General features: G+C 43.0%; 1 protein-coding gene across 12 annotated transcripts in view; it reads left to right on the top strand.

Moving 5' to 3' along the window:
- Positions 1-20,653, top strand: part of LOC137638835 (uncharacterized) — a 231,181-nt gene that overhangs the window by 192,661 nt on the left and 17,867 nt on the right. For all 12 annotated transcript variants that reach the window (XM_068371231.1, XM_068371230.1, XM_068371236.1 and 9 more), the window contains one exon: positions 12,930-13,070. In XM_068371231.1, coding sequence (XP_068227332.1) covers positions 12,930-13,070 — 141 coding nt within the window. The remainder of the gene's footprint in view (positions 1-12,929; positions 13,071-20,653) is intronic.

Here is a 20,653-nt window from a genome sequence, read left to right as displayed (position 1 = left end):
TTTAATTACTTTAAATTTAGTAAGATAATACAAAGGAAATTGGGTACCATAGAGCATGGAAACATTTCTAGATTTGGCAAGAAATCCATGTTGATTCATGCCAGATCTAAAACAATCTTTTACGTTGAATAATATAAAAATTGAAAAAAAATCTTATGGTGGATATCAAACAACATTTGAATTTTAGCTCTGGAAGAGGAGTAATTTTTAACAGGGACCTACTGTATATGATTTTAGCTAGGATGAAAGATATGTCCCCAAAAGAAATATGGAGGGATCAAAAGATTCCCAGAACCACTATGATTATTTTCACTTTTGAAGACCCTCTCATAAATACATTGAAAATGAGGGAATACCAGTTCGCCTGTATAAACAGAAACCATTGCAGTGCTTCAATTGTTTCAAATTTGGTCATCCATCTAGGGTATGTAAAAATGTCAAGATGTGTGACAATTGTTCTGATCATGAGCATGGACCATGCACTAATATTGCATTATGCACTAATTGTAGCCAGGATCACAAGCCAACCAAGAGGAAATGTCCTCGATATCAAACAGAAGAAGCAGCCCTTCAGAAGTCGGATGCTGATCATATCAGTGTGGGATATGCTAGGCGACTTCTAACAAAAACTAATAGTTACACCAAGGCCTTGAATTCTAAAGATGCAGGACACCCAGAAAAAATGGCAACACCAGTTAGATCTGGTAATGTAAAGCATCTTAGTGCTGAATCACCACCTAAGACTCGTAATGTAGCTTTGGTGCCCCTCGTCAAAATGGCACCACCCCCTTCCACTAGGTCTGCTATACCACGGATGAACAGCCCAAAGCTCTCATCTTGGGCAGCATCATTGCCAGGTCTAGTGGAGGAATCTTATCCCAGAGAGCTAGTGGATCTACCTGTCAGATGGAGGTACATAATCCTCATAGCTTTCCATCTTTCAGTCGATAAAAGAGGGAGACCACCATCCCTCTCCTCTCCAACAAGAAAAACAAAATTACCTATAGCAAATAAGTACGATATTTTTTTCTGAAGATGATGAACTTTCAAAAAATTTAAATATATCAATGATTAATGTCGAGGTGCACCATCCCCCTTGACAAATAAATAAGAAGGTTGCTTAGAAAAACCTTAAACCAAGCTTAGCAAGACCTATTTTTCAATATTGAACTTAGCCGGTGATATTATAGCTGCAACTCTGTTGCTCGACAGACAACTCTACGGAAAAACTCGCCAGCGATCGCTACACAGGTTGCGGGTGTGCCCAACAGCGCCATCTGTCGACCAGATACCCAGTTCTCAATGTAAACAAAGACTCAATTTTCTCTCTGTCGCCGTGTCGGCAAGACGTACTTTACTCGCTGTTGCTAAACTGGAGTTTTTCACATCTAATTGGTGAAGTACTATATTCTAGTTTTGAGCTTTCGCTGTGCAGGGTTTTTCTTCACACAAATCCTTGAACTCTTTTTGATAACGGATTCTTTGTTGATGACTTTTTGATCGTTTTTTGGAATTTCCCTTGACCAATTCAAAATGGCTGACCCTTCACAAGTCCCCAAATTTAGGAAATGCAATGCTAGGGACTGTTCTAGGCGTCTTCCGAAGGCTTCTATCGACCCTCACACTGTTTGTTCCAATTGTCGGGATAAAACCTGTCAATTGGAAGATCGGTGTGAGGAGTGCGTTGGCCTTTCGGAATTCGATTTTATCGAATTTCAAAAGTACACACGTAGGCTAGAGAGAGATAGAGTTAGGAGAAGTTCTTCTCGTTCTATTGATATATCCTCTCCTCATGCCCCACAACCTATTCCTTCCCCTGTAGTGGTTGCTCCTAACCCCCCTCCTGGCATTCAGGAACCATCGATGGCTGATATGATGCGTGCCATCCAGGCTCTGGGTGAGAGAGTTGAGTCCCTTGCTAGTGACCGTAATCAGCTCATGGCGGACGTGAAGGAGCTTAAGTGCCAAAGTGCAGTGGGAAGTGCTAAAGTGCCAAGTGATAGTGTTGTGGACAGTGTTGCGCTTGAGGGTTCGTCTGTTCGTGCCTGTCGTCCTCCTAGTCCGGGACCTCTTGCAAGCTCCCAAGTCCAGGGGAGAAGCAATGTCGTACGACGCATGGGTTCGAGAGGCTTTAATCAGCGAACAGACGTTCCCTCCGTGGTATCGGGCGTATCTACCCAAGATCGCTCCTACCTAACTAAGACGAGAGAGCCCATTTATACCTCGTCTTCTGAAGGTGTTTCTCGCAAGAAACTTTGGACCAAGGTCTTGCAACCGTTAAAACGTAAATCGGTCCCTTCAGCACAAGTCCAACGGCCCGGTTGTAGCCACTGGGTCAGTTCGGACTCGTTGCCGTCATCCGATGACTGCTCACCGCCTAAGAGAGGCAAAGCGGTACCGCTTCAGACAGTAACACCGTCTGTCGCCGCACCTGCTCCCGTAGACCCTAAGTGGTCTCTACTGCAAGACATGCAGTCTAAACTTACGTCTCTGATGCAGGACTTTCGTGCGGAGAAGGTTGCTGCCGTACCAGCTAGTGCAGTACCTAGCCTACAACCCTCCACGCGATCGGTTGTGCGTCCTGTGGACGCTAAGGTAACCTTCTCACGCACAACAGTTGAGAGAGTTCCTCCACCCATGCGTTCCAGTTTGATCTGCCAGCCGCATGTTGACGTTAAGCGACGCACGGAGGTTGCCGTTGACGTTCTGGATGTTCAACAACCGTCAGAGTTGCTTTGTTTTGACGCGGTGCATCAACCTCCGCAACCCAGTGTGGTTTCCACTGCGCACCCACATCAGTCTAGACAGTCTGGAGTAGACGCTGTGCGTCCCCGCGCTACCATGGTTGTTGCCAGCTCACAGACTGGGCAGCAGTTCCATGACGTTGCGTCCGGCTCAGTCACGCATGCACCAGTGCGACCGGACTCAGCGAACCAGCCGTTACCCACTCCGTTGCCGTTTCCTCATCAGTTGTCGGATGAGGAACTTTCTGATGATGATGTTGCTGCACATATAGATGAACCACAATCAGAATTGGACGAGCCTAAGTCTACTCAACCCTCTTTGGACTTTAGAAAAGTTTTGGCCATTTTCAAAGAGCTGTTTCCTGACCAGTTTGTTTCTGTGGCTCCTCGTTCTCCGCCTTCAGAGTTTGTTTTAGGCATGCCGTCTACCACTCCTGCCTTTACTAGACTCGTCCTCGCACGCTCGTCCAAGAGAGCTTTGCGGGTGATAGGAGAATGGTTGCAGTCCAAGAAGAGTTTAGGGAAGACAGCCTTTGCTTTTCCCCCTGCTAGACTCTCTTCTAGATCGAGCGTCTGGTATGCCACGGGAGAAGTTCACGGCTTGGGAGTTCCTGCCTCTGCCCAGGGCGACTTCTCAAGTCTTGTAGACTCTCCCCGCCGCCTTGCCATGAGACGCTCAAAGATATGTTGGTCATCTTCGGACCTGGACCACCTTTTGAAAGGAATCTTTAGGGCCTTCGAAGTTTTTAACTTCTTAGACTGGTGTCTAGGAGCCCTAAGCAGGAAGATCTCTTCGACAGATAAAGAGACTTCCTTGCTCATTATGTCCTGCATGGACAAGGCCGTACGTGATGGGTCTAATGAGCTTGCTGCATCATTTGTGTCCGGAGTCCTAAAAAAGCGAGAAAATCTCTGCTCATTCCTTTCTGCTGGAGTTACACCGTGCCAGAGATCTGAGCTTCTCTTTGCTCCTCTTTCCAAGTGCCTTTTTCCAGAAGTCCTGATTAAGGAAATAGCCGCTTCGTTAGTGCAGAAGGACACTCACGATCTTGTTGCGTCCTCAGCTCGCAAAGCTCCCCCTTTGCCTACCTTGTCAGCTAGACCAAGGATGGACACTCCAGCGTCTCGTTTTATTCCGCCCTTTCGTGGCAGAGCCTCCAGCTGAGGAGGTGCTCGTGCCGAAGGGAAACGAGGGAAGAAGAAAGGATCCAAGTCCTATAAGGGCAGAGTCTGACTGCCCGCATCTTCAGACAGCAGTGGGAGCCAGACTCAAGAACTTCTGGCAGACCTGGGAGAAGAGAGGCGCAGATGCACAATCTGTGAAGTTGCTCAGAGAGGGGTACAAGATCCCTTTTGTACGGAAACTCCCTCTAGCAACGTCTCCCATCGATCTCTCTCCCAGGTACAGAGAGGAAGACAAGAGACGAGCCTTGAAACGGGAAGTGTCTCTTTTACTAGAGAAGGGAGCGGTGGTCAAAGTCTCGGACCTTCAATCTCCGGGATTCTACAACCGCCTCTTCTTGGTTTCAAAGAAGACAGAAGGGTGGAGGCCGGTGCTAGACGTCAGTGCTCTGAATGTCTTTGTCACAAAGCAGACGTTCTCCATGGAGACCACAAAGTTAGTCTTAGCAGCGGTCAGAAGGGAAGACTGGATGGTCTCATTAGACCTAAGGGACGCCTACTTCCACGTCCCCATCCACCCGGACTCCCAACCTTTTCTGAGATTCGTTTTCGAAAAGGTGGTCTACCAGTTTCAGGCCCTGTGCTTTGGCCTAAGCACAGCTCCTCTTGTGTTTACGAGGCTGATGAGGAATGTTGCCAAATTCCTCCATTTATCGGACATCCGAGCCTCCCTTTATTTGGACGACTGGCTTCTCAGAGCCTCTTCCAGTCGTCGCTGTCTGAAGGATCTAAAGTGAACTCTAGATCTGACCAAGGAATTGGGTCTCCTTGTCAATATGGAAAAGTCGCAACTGGTCCCATCCCAAACTATTGTGTATTTAGGGATGGAGATTCACAGTCTAGCTTTTCGGGCTTTTCCGTCGGCCCCCAGAATAAGTCAAGCCCAGTTATGCATCCAGAACATGCTGAAGAAGGAACACTGCTCAGTCAGGCAGTGGATGAGTCTGGTAGGGACGCTATCATCCCTGGAACTTTTTGTGTCCTTAGGAAGACTACACCTCCGTCCTCTTCAATACCATCTAGCTTTTCACTGGAAAAAGGACAAGACGCTAGAAGCGGTCTCGATCCCCATTTCCGAAAAGATGAAGTCTTGTCTGACTTGGTGGAAGGACAGTATCAACCTCAGAGAGGGTCTTCCCCTGGCTGTTCCGACTCCCAACCACGTTCTCTTCTCGGACGCATCGGACGTAGGCTGGGGCGCGACATTAGACGGTCGGGAATGTTCAGGACTGTGGAACTCGAGTCAAAGGATCATGCATATCAACTGCAAGGAGCTGCTGGCAGTACATCTGGCCTTGAAAAGCTTCAGGTCTCTCCTTCGAGGCAAAGTGGTGGAAGTGAACTCGGACAACACCACTGCCTTGGCGTACATCTCCAAGCAAGGAGGGACCCACTCACTGACGTTGTACGAGATCGCAAGGGACCTGCTCATCTGGTCAAAAGGTCAAGACATAACACTAGTAACGAGGTTCATCCAAGGCAACTTGAATGTCATGGCAGATTGTCTCAGTCGGAAAGGGCAAGTAATTCCAACAGAATGGACCCTCCACAAGGATGTATGCAAGAGAATTTGGGCCACTTGGGGCCAACCAACCATAGATCTCTTTGCAACCTCGATGACCAAGAGGCTCCCAATATATTGCTCACCAGTCCCAGACCCAGCAGCAATACATATAGATGCCTTTCTCCTAGATTGGTCACATCTAGATCTATACGCATTCCCACCGTTCAAGATTGTCAACAAGGTACTGCAGAAGTTCGCCTCTCACGAAGGGACAAGGTTGACGCTAGTTGCTCCCTTCTGGCCCGTGAGAGAATGGTTCACCGAGGTACTTCGATGGCTAGTAGACGTTCCCAGAAGTCTTCCTCTAAGGGTGGACCTTCTACGTCAGCCACACGTAAAGAAGGTACACCAAAGCCTCCACGCTCTTCGTCTGACTGCCTTCAGACTATCGAAAGACTCTCGAGAGCTAGAGGCTTTTCGAAGGAGGCAGCCAGTGCGATTGCTAGAGCAAGGAGAGCATCCACCCTTAGAGTCTACCAATCGAAATGGGAAGTCTTCCGAAACTGGTGCAAGTCAGTCTCTGTATCCTCGACCAGTACCTCTGTAGCTCAAATAGCTGACTTTCTCTTATACCTGAGAAAAGGACGATCCCTTTCAGCTCCCACTATCAAGGGCTACAGAAGCATGTTGGCATCGGTCTTCCGGCATAGAGGCTTAGATCTTTCCAACAATAAAGATCTTCAGGACCTCCTTAAGTCTTTTGAGACCACGAAGGAGCGTCGTTTGGTTACACCTGGTTGGAATTTAGACGTGGTACTAAGATTCCTCATGTCAGACAGGTTTGAGCCGCTACAATCAGCCTCCCTGAAAGATCTCACTTTAAAGACACTTTTCCTGGTATGCTTAGCCACAGCTAAAAGAGTCAGTGAGATTCATGCCTTCAGCAAGAACATCGGATTTTCGTCAGAAAAAGCTACATGTTCGCTACAACTTGGTTTTCTAGCCAAAAATGAGCTGCCTTCTCGACCTTGGCCGAAATCGTTCGATATTCCCAGCTTATCGAATATGGTAGGCAATGAACTAGAAAGAGTCTTATGCCCTGTGAGAGCTCTTAAGTTCTATTTAAAGCGAACTAAACCTTTACGAGGCCAATCTGAAGCTTTATGGTGTTCAGTGAAGAAACCATCTTTGCCTATGTCAAAGAATGCTTTATCCTACTTTATCAGACTGTTAATACGAGAAGCTCATTCACATCTGAGTGAGGAAGACCAAGCATTGCTTAAGGTGAGGACACACGAAGTTAGAGCTGTCGCAACTTCCGTGGCCTTTAAGCAAAATAGATCTCTGCGAAGTATAATGGACGCAACCTATTGGAGAAGCAAGTCAGTGTTTGCGTCTTTTTATCTAAAGGATGTCCAGTCTCTTTACGAGGACTGCTACACACTGGGACCATTCGTAGCAGCGAGTGCAGTAGTGAGTGAGGGCTCAACCACTACAATTCCCTAATTCCATACCCTTTTAATCTTTCTCTTGAAATGTTTTTATTGTTGTTTTTTTTGGGTTGTCCGGAAGGCTAAGAAGCCTTTCGCATCCTGGTTGATTTGGCGGGTGGTCAAAGTCATTTCTTGAGAGCGCCTAGATTAGGGGTTTGATGAGGTCCTGTTGTATGGGTTGCAACCCTTGATACTTCAGATCCTAGGGGTCGATCAGCATCCTAAGAGGATCGCGAGGCTCCGTAAGGAAGACGTACTTAAAAGGCAGAGTAATTGTTCAAGTCGACTTCCTTACCAGGTACCTATTTATTTTGTTTTTGTTATTTTGATAACTTCTAAAATGAAATAAAAAACTCTTAGCTCATAAAAGTGTAAACATATATTACTGGTCTCTACCCGCCATCCTGGGTGTGAATCAGCTATATAATCACCAGCTAAGTTAAATATTGAAAAATGTTATTTTGATTATAAAATAAATTTTTGAATATACTTACCCGGTGATTATAAATTAAATGACCCTCCCTTCCTCCCCAATAGAGACGCAGTGGGACGAGGAGAAAATTGAGTCTTTGTTTACATTGAGAACTGGGTATCTGGTCGACAGATGGCGCTGTTGGGCACACCCGCAACCTGTGTAGCGATTGCTGGCGAGTTTTTCCGTAGAGTTGTCTGTCGAGCAACAGAGTTGCAGCTATATAATCACCGGGTAAGTATATTCAAAAATTTATTTTATAATCAAAATAACATTTTTCCAAAAAGAGTCTCAGAGACTCCTATCAATTAAAACAACTGATAGGAAGACTTCTAAGGAATCTATCAATTAAAATAATTCTGATAGGAAGACTTTTAAGGAATCTTCCTTAAAGTAAACTTATTTTCTCATCAATTTTACAGTGGAACTATAGATGTCAGGATGCCTGAAAACTTTAAATCAATCAATCAATCAATCAGTGGAACTGTCAAGGTCTGAGGGCTAAATATGAAGAACTTAGGCTCCTCATTCATGAGCACTCCCCCATGATTATGTCTACAGGAGAGCAAACTTGATGATAATACTCCTTGTCCTTGTGAATATATCAGCTACAGGACACCATATGATCAATGAGTAGGGAGCTATGGCGGAAGTCTTATATACATTCATCGAGATGTTCCCCAATTATATCTTTGTCTATTCTTACACCTCTGTAGCCAAAGATTGTACAGATTGATATAGGAAGAAAATACACGATTTGTTCACTTTACTTGCCCCCAAATGACAACATCTCATATGATGACTTATTAGTGGTGATTCAACAACTCCCTCAACCTTTTCTCTTACTGGGAGATATGAATGGTAGACATCCTTCATGGAGCGATGTTTTAGCAAACACAAGGGGCAATATTATTTCTTCAATTGTTGAAAATAAAGATGTGGGACTCCCTAATACAGGAGAGCCCACACACTTTCATTTTCAAACAGGTACCCTATCATGCATTGACCTTTCAGTTGTAAGTGCTAACTGCCTTCTCGATTTTGACTGGAGAACGTTAGATGATTGGTATACAAGTGATCCTGCTCCAATTATTATAAATACAAACAATGGTCCACCCTTGCAGAGATCGCCACGATGGAACCTTGACAAGGTGGACTGGAATAAATTTTGGGAACTAAGTGAAATTGAAGGGAGGGCAGAACAATTTGAAAGTGTAGATGATGCCATAGACTTACTGATTGGAGCTTTATATACACCAGGAGTTAATTTCATTCCAAAAACCCACAGGGTTATTCAAACAATGACCAGTCCCCTGGTGGTCCTCAGAACTAACTTCCTTGCACAGAGCCATAAGAAAATCTTTGTCTCACTTGTGTAGGCATCATACAGAGGAGAACTTGATAATATTTAAGAAATGTAGAGCACAGTTCCGTCGTGCAATGAAAGAAGCTGGGCGCCAGTCTTGGGTGTCTTTTGTTTCCTCCATTAACAGTAGAACACCACTGTCGTCTGTGTAGAGAAAAGTAAAAAAGATAGCTTTCAAATTCACCCCCAACCCACCACCTGTGTTGAAAGTTAATGATCAGTATGTGACTGGATCAACTGAGGTTAACAATGCCGTGGCTGATCATTACTCAAATGTATCGTGCAAGTGTGAAGCAACCCCTGGTCACCAATATAGGAGCATTGAAGAAAAGAAAATTTTAAATTTTGTAGCCGGAAGGGAAGAGTCATACAATTATCTTCTTACTGAAAGAGAATTTGATTCTGTACTTGCTACATGTAATGATACAGCCTCGGACCTGATGGGATTCCATATGCAGTGATTAAACATGTACCTGTTAATACAAAGTCATTTATTTTAAGCATTGTTACCAGAATATGGCATGATCATAGTTATCAAAGTGTTTGGGAACTAGCCATTATTTTAGCCTCTTTTTAAACCCAGTAAGGATAAGTTTTTAGCAGCAAACTATCAACCAATTGCATTGACATCTTGCTTATGTAAGATCATGGAGGAGATGGTCAATGCAAGACTGATGTGGTACCTGAAAAAGAAGTGTATTTTATCACCCATCCAGTATGGTTTTAGGAAAATGCACACAACTACTGATGTGTTGATACGACTTGAGTCATTTATTTGTGAAGCCTTTGCTTCCAAACAGCACCATGTAACGGTCTTTTATTAACCTTGATACTGCATGGAGATATGGTACAGTATACTTAGAATCATTCATAATTTGGGATAATTCATTTCACATAGGTTTTTTCAAGTGAGAGTAGGGGATACTCTATCGGAGATAAAATGTCAAGGAGGAGGAGTTCCCTAGGGTAGTGTGCTAAGTGTAACACTATTCACACTTGCTATTAATGGAATACAGTATCCTATAATTCCTAAAGATATTTTCTCAACACAATTTGATGATGATCTCTCTATATCTTTAGTTGGAGCTAGAATGGCAATGGTTGAGAGAAAATTACAACTCGCAATTGACAAAATAATTCAATGGGCTGATATGAGTGGATTTAAGTTTTCGACAAGTAAAACTGTTGTTATCCACTTCTATCATATTCGGGGAGTACATCCAGACCCTGATATGTACATCAAAGGCCAACGGATTCCATGTGCAAGTGAAGTAAGATTTTTAGGCTTGTTATTTGATTGTAGATTGACATGAGTTCCTCACTTAAAATCATTAAAAGCAAAATGTCTTGATGCCTTGAAGCTTTTAAAAGTTTTGTCCCATACATCATGGGGGGCAGACCATAAAACTATTTTGAGGTTATGCAAGGCCTTAATTTTTTCAAATATTAGTTATGAGTGTGAGATATAGTCCTCAGCCACCCCAAGTTGACTAAAGATTTCAGATTCTATACACCATACTGGTATCACACTAGCAACAGGAGCATTTGTAACTTCACCTATTCCAAGCCTCCTTGTTGATGCTGGAGAATTACCTTTAGACCTTTAGGCTTCCTAATTCTTTACCCTGTCAGACTGCAAACTTTGTAAAGTACTTAATATACTTTGAGGGGATAATATACTTTGAGATGCACCCAAAATCCCCTCAACCTTATGGTTTTCGGGTGAAACAACTGATAGACAGTCTTGATGCAGTTAGAAGTAAGATGCTTACATTTAAGGTATCATCAATGCCTCCATGGAAATTACCAGAGGTATCTTTCTGTAAATGTTGGTTTGGAGTTAAAAGGAATATGACTGACATAGAAGCCAGGTCTCTTTTTATGGAACATGTTGCAAAACATAAGGGATTGACTTTTATATATACTGATGCCTCCAAATCCGATGCTGGCATTGGATTTGGAGTATTTAGTAATGCTTTTAATTGTCGAGGTGCACTTCCTCTAACAGCTTCCATATTTACGGCTGAACTCTACGGCATATTGCCTGCTATCGAGAAAATAGTGTTACAAGACGAGGGCGATTTTACCATTTTTAGTGCCTTACAAGCTTTAGAAGTTTTTAGTTCTAAGAACGTTTTAGTTTTGAAGATTTCAGAGTGGCTTTTAATTATTGGTATGAAAGGTATAACAGTTCAATTTTGTTGGGTTCCAACACACAGGTATGTCTGGAAATGAGAAGGCCGACTCACTGGATAAGAATGCTGCATCCGAGTTGCTACCAAGAAGGTATCCCATTCCCAATAAGGATTTTTTACCTAGCATTAAGAAGTTGGTTTATGATAATTGGTAACAGCATTGGGATAGTTTGGTTCAAAATAAGATGAAAGAAATATAACGTCATGCCCCGAAAGTGGGAGACTACGCTTTGCCGTCTCTGCATTGGCCACATTCGGTTGACACACTTTCTGCTAAAGGTCCAACAACAACCGTATTGCAACGACTGTTTGGTACCTTTAACAGTGAGGCATTTGTTGACCGCATGCCCCAGTTATAATAACTTGAGAAATAAATATCTGTTTGAGGCTCGAAGTGAGGATGGCAAGTTCATCCTTGCCAAGATTCATGGACATGTGTCCTACTATGCGAGTGGCATTTTTAGGTTTATTCCAGAAGCAGGTCTTCTGAAAACTATTTAATTTCTATAATGACATCTTAACTTTTTTGGTTTTAATTGAATACTCTTTTATTTTTTATATATGATAAATGATATCGGCATCAATGACCTTAGATGTCAGGATGCCAGAAAATTTTAAAATCAATCAATCAATCAGCAGAAGTAGCAGAAGCACGCTTGGGGGTCATGATCTTCAAGAAAAGGGTTAACAAAGGCAAATGAAAGTCCAACAGAATACAGTATGTGGGTTAGGATGCTGCGGCAAGACATGGTACACTCGAGGTGGTTGGGAGAAGAGTGAGGCAGTCAGATGCGGGAGCTGGGCGGAGAGAAGGGAGTGGCGCAAAGCATACCCAGTTCAAAGGAGTGCAGGCTATTTGAAATAATCGCGTAGCTAGAATGTCATCGTGAATATGAAAATTTTTATTTGATGGGTACAGTATTGCGTTGTTCTTGGTAGCGTAAAACTGAAACCGCGAAGCAAGATCCCGCAATAAACGAGGTGTGACTGTATCACACAGATTGCTCAGGCCGCTAACCTTGCTTTGCATGGAGTTTAGTGAGGTGTCAGGGATTCTCCGTCATGTGTAGAGCACATATGGGAGAACCCCAGGTTAAAAACCAGCTACTTGGTTCTGACTTCCACCCATTTAAAAGGCCTGTCTTCCCTAATAAAGACCGTAAGGTTTGTATTCTGGTGTCAGTAGAAATGACAAATTTTGAAGTAATTTGTATTTTTCCTAACTATACAAACCTGTAGCTCTTTATACACATTTTCCCGCTATCACCTATCCCCCTAAGTCCTGCCTGCAAGCAAAAGTGACAATAGAACACATGTCTGTGTGTGTGTGTATGTGAGCGGGATAGCCGGCTACTCCCTCTACCCCTTGCTAACTAGCAATGGGGTAGTTACACCTCACTAAAAGTCTTATAGCTAGTTTCAGCCATGCTCAAAGTATATTCCCTAATAAAGAGCTACAGGTTTGTATGGGTAAGAAAAATACAAATTACATCTAAATTTGTCCTTTTTGACTGCATCTACTACTGCCTCTCCATCCTACTGGATTGGTAATAGTCATATAAGTATTGAGTAAGATTTATAGAAATGAATGACATCTTAATAAAATACATTATTTCAGTAGATTGTTTACCCAGTATTCATAGATACCTTCTCATCTCCTCACAATTTAATGGCAAACTAAGAGAAGTGTGTAATCATGCGCTAGTACTATCACAGTAATGACATCCAATCATGGCTTCTTAATTAAAATACAGTATACTGTATACTTTTTTCCTATTCTTCTTGCTGGAATCTGGTTTCTTAAGCACATGTTCATTTGGATGTTGGGTAGTAATGGAATACACTATTGAATTTTATAACGAAAATATGCTATATGTATATTTACTGTGCCATAGGTCTTGCTCAGGATTAAGAATTTATATTTGTAATGTTGCACTGCATTGAAATTTGATTATGTACATATAACATTACAGGTGTTGGAGCTCTTGTAATATCTCCCACAAGAGAACTAGCCCAGCAGACTGCTCAGTTAGTTAAGCCATTGGCAGATGCTCACGGCCTTTCTTCCTTATCACTTGTTGGTGGTAATAAAGACAAAGCCCCTCTAGAAAGAGGTAAGACCTAGACAAAATGGATGTTGTGTAATGTAGATATCCAGTATTTTTCATTCTATGATAGTAAGTTTTGGTGGTTAAAACATATGATTAAGTTTGCAATATCTCATGTGAAACCTTGATATATTTGTCAAAGATTAAAAAATGAGCCATGTAAAGGAAGGAGTGGCATCCGTAGCTCAGTTACTGGTAAAAGCTGTTCCTAGTTATCAGTTATTTTTTATAACTTGTTGGACAGTCAGGGGTTGCCTCTAGCTCAGTTTGCTCAATTACCTGTCGGGTGCCGTTACCACCTTAATGTTTGGCCTTGTCTCATGTCTAGTTTGTATGTAATAGAAGCCTATGTTAAATTTAGATCCAACCTTTTATGGAAATGCCTTTTATGTCATGCTTTTAAAAAGTTAATAAATTCTAGAGTAATGTAAATAAACAATTGAATGTATTAGAGCAAGTTTTGTCGTTTTCAGGAGAACTGCTTTATGTTCCTCTTGTAAAGGGGTACAATTCTTCATTTTTAAATATGTAACTTCCCTGGTAGTTACATATACAGTATATAGCTTAAATCTCGCGTTTCGACGCGGCACGACAGAAAATTCAAATTCGTGGCGATCGCCGCCATGACAGTAGGTGGTCATACATGAGCGCCATCACTCGTAGGTTATCAGAACCATTCCCAACATTCTTCAGAAATTCTCTGTCGTTGATCGAGTCAACACCTCAGGAATTCATTTCGTGGATATATTACTTTATTCTACAATTTGGTGAAGTACCTTTTGTCTGATTTTTGTTAAAAGCTTTCGCTGCCTTTCAACTATCAAAGATATTTTATAGGATAGTTTTTTGCTGGTCCAATTTGGACAGTTTGATTGAGCTTGATTTTCAAGCAAAGATGTCCAGACCCAGTAATGGCTCTACTGTTGTTAAACTTTGGGTTTTGGGCTAGACCAGCTTTCGAGCTGCTCTTACTTCCCGCACTGTAATTAGCAGGGAGCATGTATGTATATGTTTTCGTTCCTTGTTCGTACATCGAGCTATCAAACATTTTTTCCCCCTACTTTATTAACAAACAACTCTTAAAGTTATAATGGAAGGAAGACATTTTCTACATTAAACATTGTGATGTTACTATTTTGTAACGTAACTCTTAGCAGAGCGGAATGTGATTACCTTGAAGGAATTCAGTCCGCCATAGTGATGACGTCACAATCCTGTGACGTATCTTCTTAGTATGACTTGCATTATGTGAATTATTTTCTTTTCTTGCAAGAAAATTTTAAAATATTAGCTTACTAAGCATAAGTATGTTTATAATGTAGGGAAATATATTTTCAAGTATATATTTGTCCTATTAGTATATTTTCCTTAGTTAATTTTCGATTTAGAGTTTTTCTCGAGCGTACAGTCATTTTACGCTCGTAGTATTACTAAGGGAGATGTCAGATATTAAACGATCGTTTTTGCTTCACAATACTTGTATAGTTATTTAATATTTCGCTTTTGAGAATAATAATATTCATATATCCTATTGTATTTTCATTCTGGCCCTTGGCTAAAGAGGATAATCTCTCACAACGGGCAGGTCTATTATGATCTAATGTGAAATAGTTTAAAGTGCTAGTGTTCAATGGCACATATAACGACGCAATGCAGTCAATCTACGTTACGTAATACTCTTGACAATGGTTTTTTGTTTTCACAATTACTTGTATCGTTATTTTATATTTCGATTTTGAGAATACTAATATTAATCATATATTCTATTGTATTTTCTTTCTAGCCCTTGACGAAAGAGTATAATCTCTCGCAACGGAAAGGTCTATTAAGATCTAATGTGAAATAATTAAAAGTGCTTGTGTTCAATGTCAGTGCAGTGGAGGGTGCGTCCGTTCGTGTCCATCATAATCCCAGCCTGGGACCTCTTCCATGCTCCCCAACCCATGGGAGAAGGAATGTCGAAAGGCCAAAGGATATGTCAGACCTTGATTAGCGAACGGACGTCCCCTCGAGCGATCATGTTGACGATCCCCAGATCCCTCCCCCTCGCCACAGGAAAGGCGAGGTTAAAATGTCTGTGTCTCCGTCGGACGATGCAAAACCGCGACGTTGTTGGCGCCAACCACTACGTTCAAGAACCTAGCCAAATTCACTCAAGAGACGTATGTCTCCTAATAAACCATCCTGCAGTGTGGACGAAGTCGATGTGTCAGCACCGAAACAGTCACGTAAGACGCATAGTGCGTCGAAGGTGAAAGGTGCTCAGTTTACGTCAGTACACGCTTCTTCCCCTCCCCCAGTTTGGGAAGTGTCCCAAGGATTTTCCCCCTGGTGTCCACCCTAATACTGTTGACGATCCCTCACAACATTCAATACAGACCGGGATCAAGGTGCGCTGGAAGTATCGACAGTTGTCGATACCTCGCAGCGATCAGTACATCGTTCAGTTAGCGCACATGGCGCTCATCATGTATCTGATTTGTCTGAATTAAAGAGGTCGATTTCATCTCTGTTGGACGCTTATGATTCTCGGGCAGAAAAAAATTGCGTCTAAAAGATTCTAAGGACAGCAATAGACCAAGAAAATGGTCTTCCGATATTATCGGACAGCGTATTTCTTCGATACTCAGCAACGCTCCCTCGCAGCGATCAGCTCGCGTTGCGGCAAGCGACAAGGTTGACGCACAGCTCACGGCATTCTGAACAGTCACGGCAAAGTGGACGCATGCCAGAAACTCATGGCAAAGTTGACGCATGCGGCAGTCTGGACATATGCTGGACGCATGCAGTCAGGTTTTGTCCCCACGTCACTATAGACAAACAATTGTCTCTCCTTCACGATCTGTGGAACGAGCGACTATCGCTCATGCGAGACTCATGCGATACACTGTTAGCTCACGGCAATCTGGACGCATGCAGCAGTCTGGAAATTCACGGCAAAGTGGACGCATGCGGCAGTCTGGACATATGCTGGACGCTGTAGACAAACAGTTGTCTCTTCTTTGTGATTGACTGGACGCGATATTAACACTTCCTCACGGCTCACGGCAGACTCACGGCATTTGGGACGCATGCATTAGACTGATACCTCTCATGGAAACATATAACAGTCTCAATCTGGACCTATGATGGACTCATATAGTCGGGACTTGTCCTCGCAACAGGATAGACAAGTTTTTTATCTCTCCTTCGCGATTTTCTGAACGCGCAACTAATGCTCCCTCGCGTCACGCTGTTGACATACAACATGCTGGACGCACGCGATCAAGATTTTCCCTCGCATGGGTTTACAGATGTTGATGCTTCCTTACAGCATGATGATCTTATGCTGGAAGCACTGGAACCTGTCTCTCCCTCGAGGCTTACAGTACATAAACATGATGCTTCTTTGCAACTGGACGATATCCTTCACGAGATTTCTTCAGGATAAGATGAATTCTTTTTGGAAGACAATAACCGACAGGATGACGCGGTTTTGTCTCCTACTCATTCGAATCAGGGAATCGATGTTCCATTAGCCGAATTAGATGACGAATCTCAGGATTCATTACAGACAGCTGATTTAAAAAAAAAAAAGAAAAAAAAAACAGTGTTAACATCTCTGTATCCCGAAGATTTTTTTTCTCAAACTATGCTTCAGAGCCCGCCCTCTCAGTTTTTGAAGGGCAGACCCCGAAAACATCCTCCTTCAAGAATATGGTCCTGGCTAGATCGGTTAAGAGAGTTTTCTCAACTCTCAACCAATGGATGTCCAAGAGAAAGGATCTAGGGAAGGCCTCCCTTTTCTTTTCATCAAACTCGACTGGCTTCTAGATCTAGTTTGTGGTATTTGTCTGGTGGAAGTTCTTGGTTTGGGAGTTCCTGCCTCCTCCCAGGGAGACTTCTCCAGACTTGCTGACTCCTCACTCAGGTCAACCATGAGCAAGTCGGAGTTTATGTGGTCCAATTCTGAAATGGACCATCGGCTGAAGGAAACTTTAGACAAATAGAAGTCTTCAGCCTTACGGACTGGACTCTCGGAACTCTCGCAGAAGCCGCAGACCCTAAGAACGAGGCCCAGATGTATCTGATTGCCTCTGGATTAGGCCGGGAGGGATGGCCCCATCGAACTTTCCGCCCCTTTTCACGGCAGGAGTTCTTAAAAAGAGGACTATGTGTTGTTCCTTCTTATCTTCAGGTTTGTCCCTTGTTCGGAGATTAACAGGCTGCGCAAGATTTTTTCTCTAGGACTTCTAAGTAAGTCCTCCCAGCTAGCTTTTTAGCAAGGATACAAAAGGAGGCTCTTCCCACTCGTCAGCTCTTTCGTTGGAGAGCCCCTTCAAGGGGAACTCATAAGATTGCGACTGGAGGTCAAACTCGCAGATTCTTATGACAACAAACCGAATCAAAAAGTGAGACGTGTTATGCCTCCCATGTCGTTGATACCCTTAGAGTTGACAACAGTCCACTCAGGAAACAAAGCAGCAACTCTTTAAGAACAAGTGAGCCTTATGCTGTCGAAATCAGTCATAGAAATGTAGAGGACATCTCCTTGGAGCGGTTTTTACAACATACTTTTCCTAGTTCCGAAAAGCTCGGGGGGGGGGGGTGAAAACCTGTTCTGGACGTCAGTCCATTGTACAAGTACGTTTTTTACCCGGGTGATGTCCAACGTGGCTCCCTGACTTCACATAAAGGGAGTAAGGATTTTCTTTGTACCTGGACGACTGACCACTCAGAGCAGAATCACAAGTAAAGTGTCTGGAGGCTCTTCAAAGGATAATGCCCTTAACGCAACAGTTAGGTCTGATGGTAACCTGGCCAAATCTTAAATAACACCCTCACATAATTTTTTTTTTTTTCTGGGGATGATAATCGGTTCAGATCGCGCTCAAGGCACTCCGGAAATGTTGCAAGGACTTTCCCCTGGTGGTCACCCGGCTACGGTTGACGATCCCTCGCAGCAATCAGCACACAGTTTAGTTTGCGCACACAGTTTAGTTTGCGCACACAGTTTAGTTTGCGCACACAGCGCGCTTCAAGTGTCTGGTCTGTCTGAACTAGAGAGGTCGATTTCGTCCCTGTTTGACGCGTACGATTCTCGACAGGGATCTGTGGATAGAGTCTCAGAGGAAATGACACATAAATATCAAAGAGCTAGTGGCCATTCACCAAGCCCTCTTTACCCACTTCGTAGAAGGGGAGAAAAACGTCAGGACGGATCTGCTCAGCAGAAGAAGGCAAGTTCTTACTGCAGAATGGACCTTACATCACGAGGTGTGCACCAACCTTTGGATGTTGTAGGGTCAACACTTGATAGACCTCTTCGCCTCACAAATGACATAGAGGTTGCCGGTATTTTGCTCTCCAGTACCAGACGAGGAAGCAGCCGCAGTGGACGCTTTTCTTCAGAACTGCGAAGGTCTAAACGTGTATGCTTTTCCGCCATTCAAGATCGTGGACAGAGTCCTGAAAAGATTCAGGGATTCGCCCAACGTCCGCATAACCATGATAGCTCCTTTTTGGCCCATGAGACATTGGGTTGCGGAAATGGAGTGGCTGGTAGATAACCCAAGATCATTACCACTATTAGGGTTTACTATTCCGAGAGGGACATATAAAGAGTGTGGTACAGGAATAATAGTCTTTCCTCTACCAATACCTCTATAGCCAATATAGCAGATTTTTCTGTTGTATCTGCGTACAAAAGAGAAGCTAGCTGTGCCTTTCATCAAGGGTTACCGCAGCATACTAACCTCCGTCTTTTGTAACCGACACATTGGCGTGTCAGGTATCAAGGATCTCTCAGATCTCATTAGATCTTTTGAGACGACTAAGAGGAAGGACAATCCAACCTCCTCGTGGAACCTGGATGTAGTTCTGGCCTTTTTAACCTCAAGTAGGTTTGCACAGTTGGACAAGGCGTCTTGGAAGTATCTTACCAAGAAGACTCTTTTCCTAATTTCATTGGCTACAGTCAAAGGATTAGGAGAGTTAAAAGCCATCAGCAAGAAGATGGGCTTTAATGGAGACAATGCAATTTGTTCCCTTCAGCTAGGCTTTCTTTTCAAAGACGAGACAGACAGCCTCTGATGCTCAGTTAAAAAGCCCTCTTTGCCTTTATCAAAGAATACCCTGGCTTTTTTCATTAAGGATTTAATAAGGCAAACTCTCCAGGATTGTGAGTAAGAAGTTTTCCCTATCCTTAAGGTAAAACCACACGAGGTTAGAGCTGTAGCAATTTCTATGGCTTACAAACACAATAGGTCAATGAAGTCAATTTTGGAGCCTACTTTCTGGCGAAGTAAATCAATCTTCACAGACTGCTATCTCAAAGATGTCCAGACCCAGTATGAGGATTGCTGTTCCCTGGGTCCGTACGTTACCTCCGGCTTCGTAGTTGGAGAAGGGTCTACTGCCTCTTCCCGATAACTTAATATATACCCTTGCCTTTTCTCTTGTACTTGTGTTCACAGGTTGTTTGTGAGGGTTGTCGCAGCCTTCCGTCAGTCTGGGATGCAAGTCAAGTTAGTTTTAATGTGTTCACAGGTTGTCTGTGAAGGTTGTCGCAACCTTCCGTCAATCTAGGATGCAAATCAAATTAGTTTTAATGTGTTCACAGGTTGTCTGTGAGAGTTGTCACACCCTTCCGTCAATCTGGGATGCAACTCAAGCTAGTTTAAATAAAAAGAAAAAAAAAAAATTTCTGATGTAGGTGGTCAGAATCAGTATCCTTGGCTATGTCAGGTTTGCAAGGATGGTGGTCTAGTCACTCTAAGGTCGAGGACCTTGTGGCAGCCCCAAGAGACTCTTCAGCCCCCTGAGTGGATCGCTGAGTCTCTTAAGGAATGCAGGCGAAATGAGGCAGTATCATTGTGAAGCCAGCTTCCTTATCAGGTTGGAACGCCAGAATCAGTATCCTTGGCTATGCCTAGTTTGCAAGGGTGGTGGTCTAGCCACGCTAAGGTTGAGGACCTTGTGGCAGCCCCAAGAGACTTTTACAGCCCCCTGAGTGGATCACTGAATCTCTTAAGGATTGCAGGCGAAATGAGGCAGTATCATTGTGAAGCCAGCTTCCTTATCAGATTAAAACTAGATTGTTAGTACTACTATTTGTAGTTATTAATAATTATACGAAGAGGTTTTCAACCCACCACCAATGGTGCGAATCAGCTATATATATGTAACTACCAGGGAAGTTACATATGTAAAAATGGTATTTTTATTATAAAATAAATTTTTAAATATACTTACCTGGTAGTTACATATATAAAAGGGCCCTCCCTCCTCCCCTCTGAAAACAGAGACATGGCATTTCTGAAGAATGTTGGGAATGGTTCTGATAACCTACGAGTGATGGCGGTCATGTATGACCACCTACTGTCATGGCGGCGATCGCCATGAATTTGAATTCTCTGTCGTGCCGCGTCGAAACGCGAGATTTAAGCTCTATATATGTAACTACCAGGTAAGTATATTTAAAAATTTATTATAGATTAAAAATACCATATTTGAAAATGAAAATAAAACAATTTACTTGAAATTATAGTGTAACTGAATAAAACTCACAGTTATGACATGATTTTTCACCTGTATTTATTTACTCTCAC

Source organism: Palaemon carinicauda, chromosome 3 (genome assembly GCF_036898095.1).
Source record: "Palaemon carinicauda isolate YSFRI2023 chromosome 3, ASM3689809v2, whole genome shotgun sequence".
Classification (NCBI taxonomy): domain Eukaryota; kingdom Metazoa; phylum Arthropoda; class Malacostraca; order Decapoda; family Palaemonidae; genus Palaemon; species Palaemon carinicauda.
This window is presented reverse-complemented; position numbering and strand designations above follow the sequence as displayed.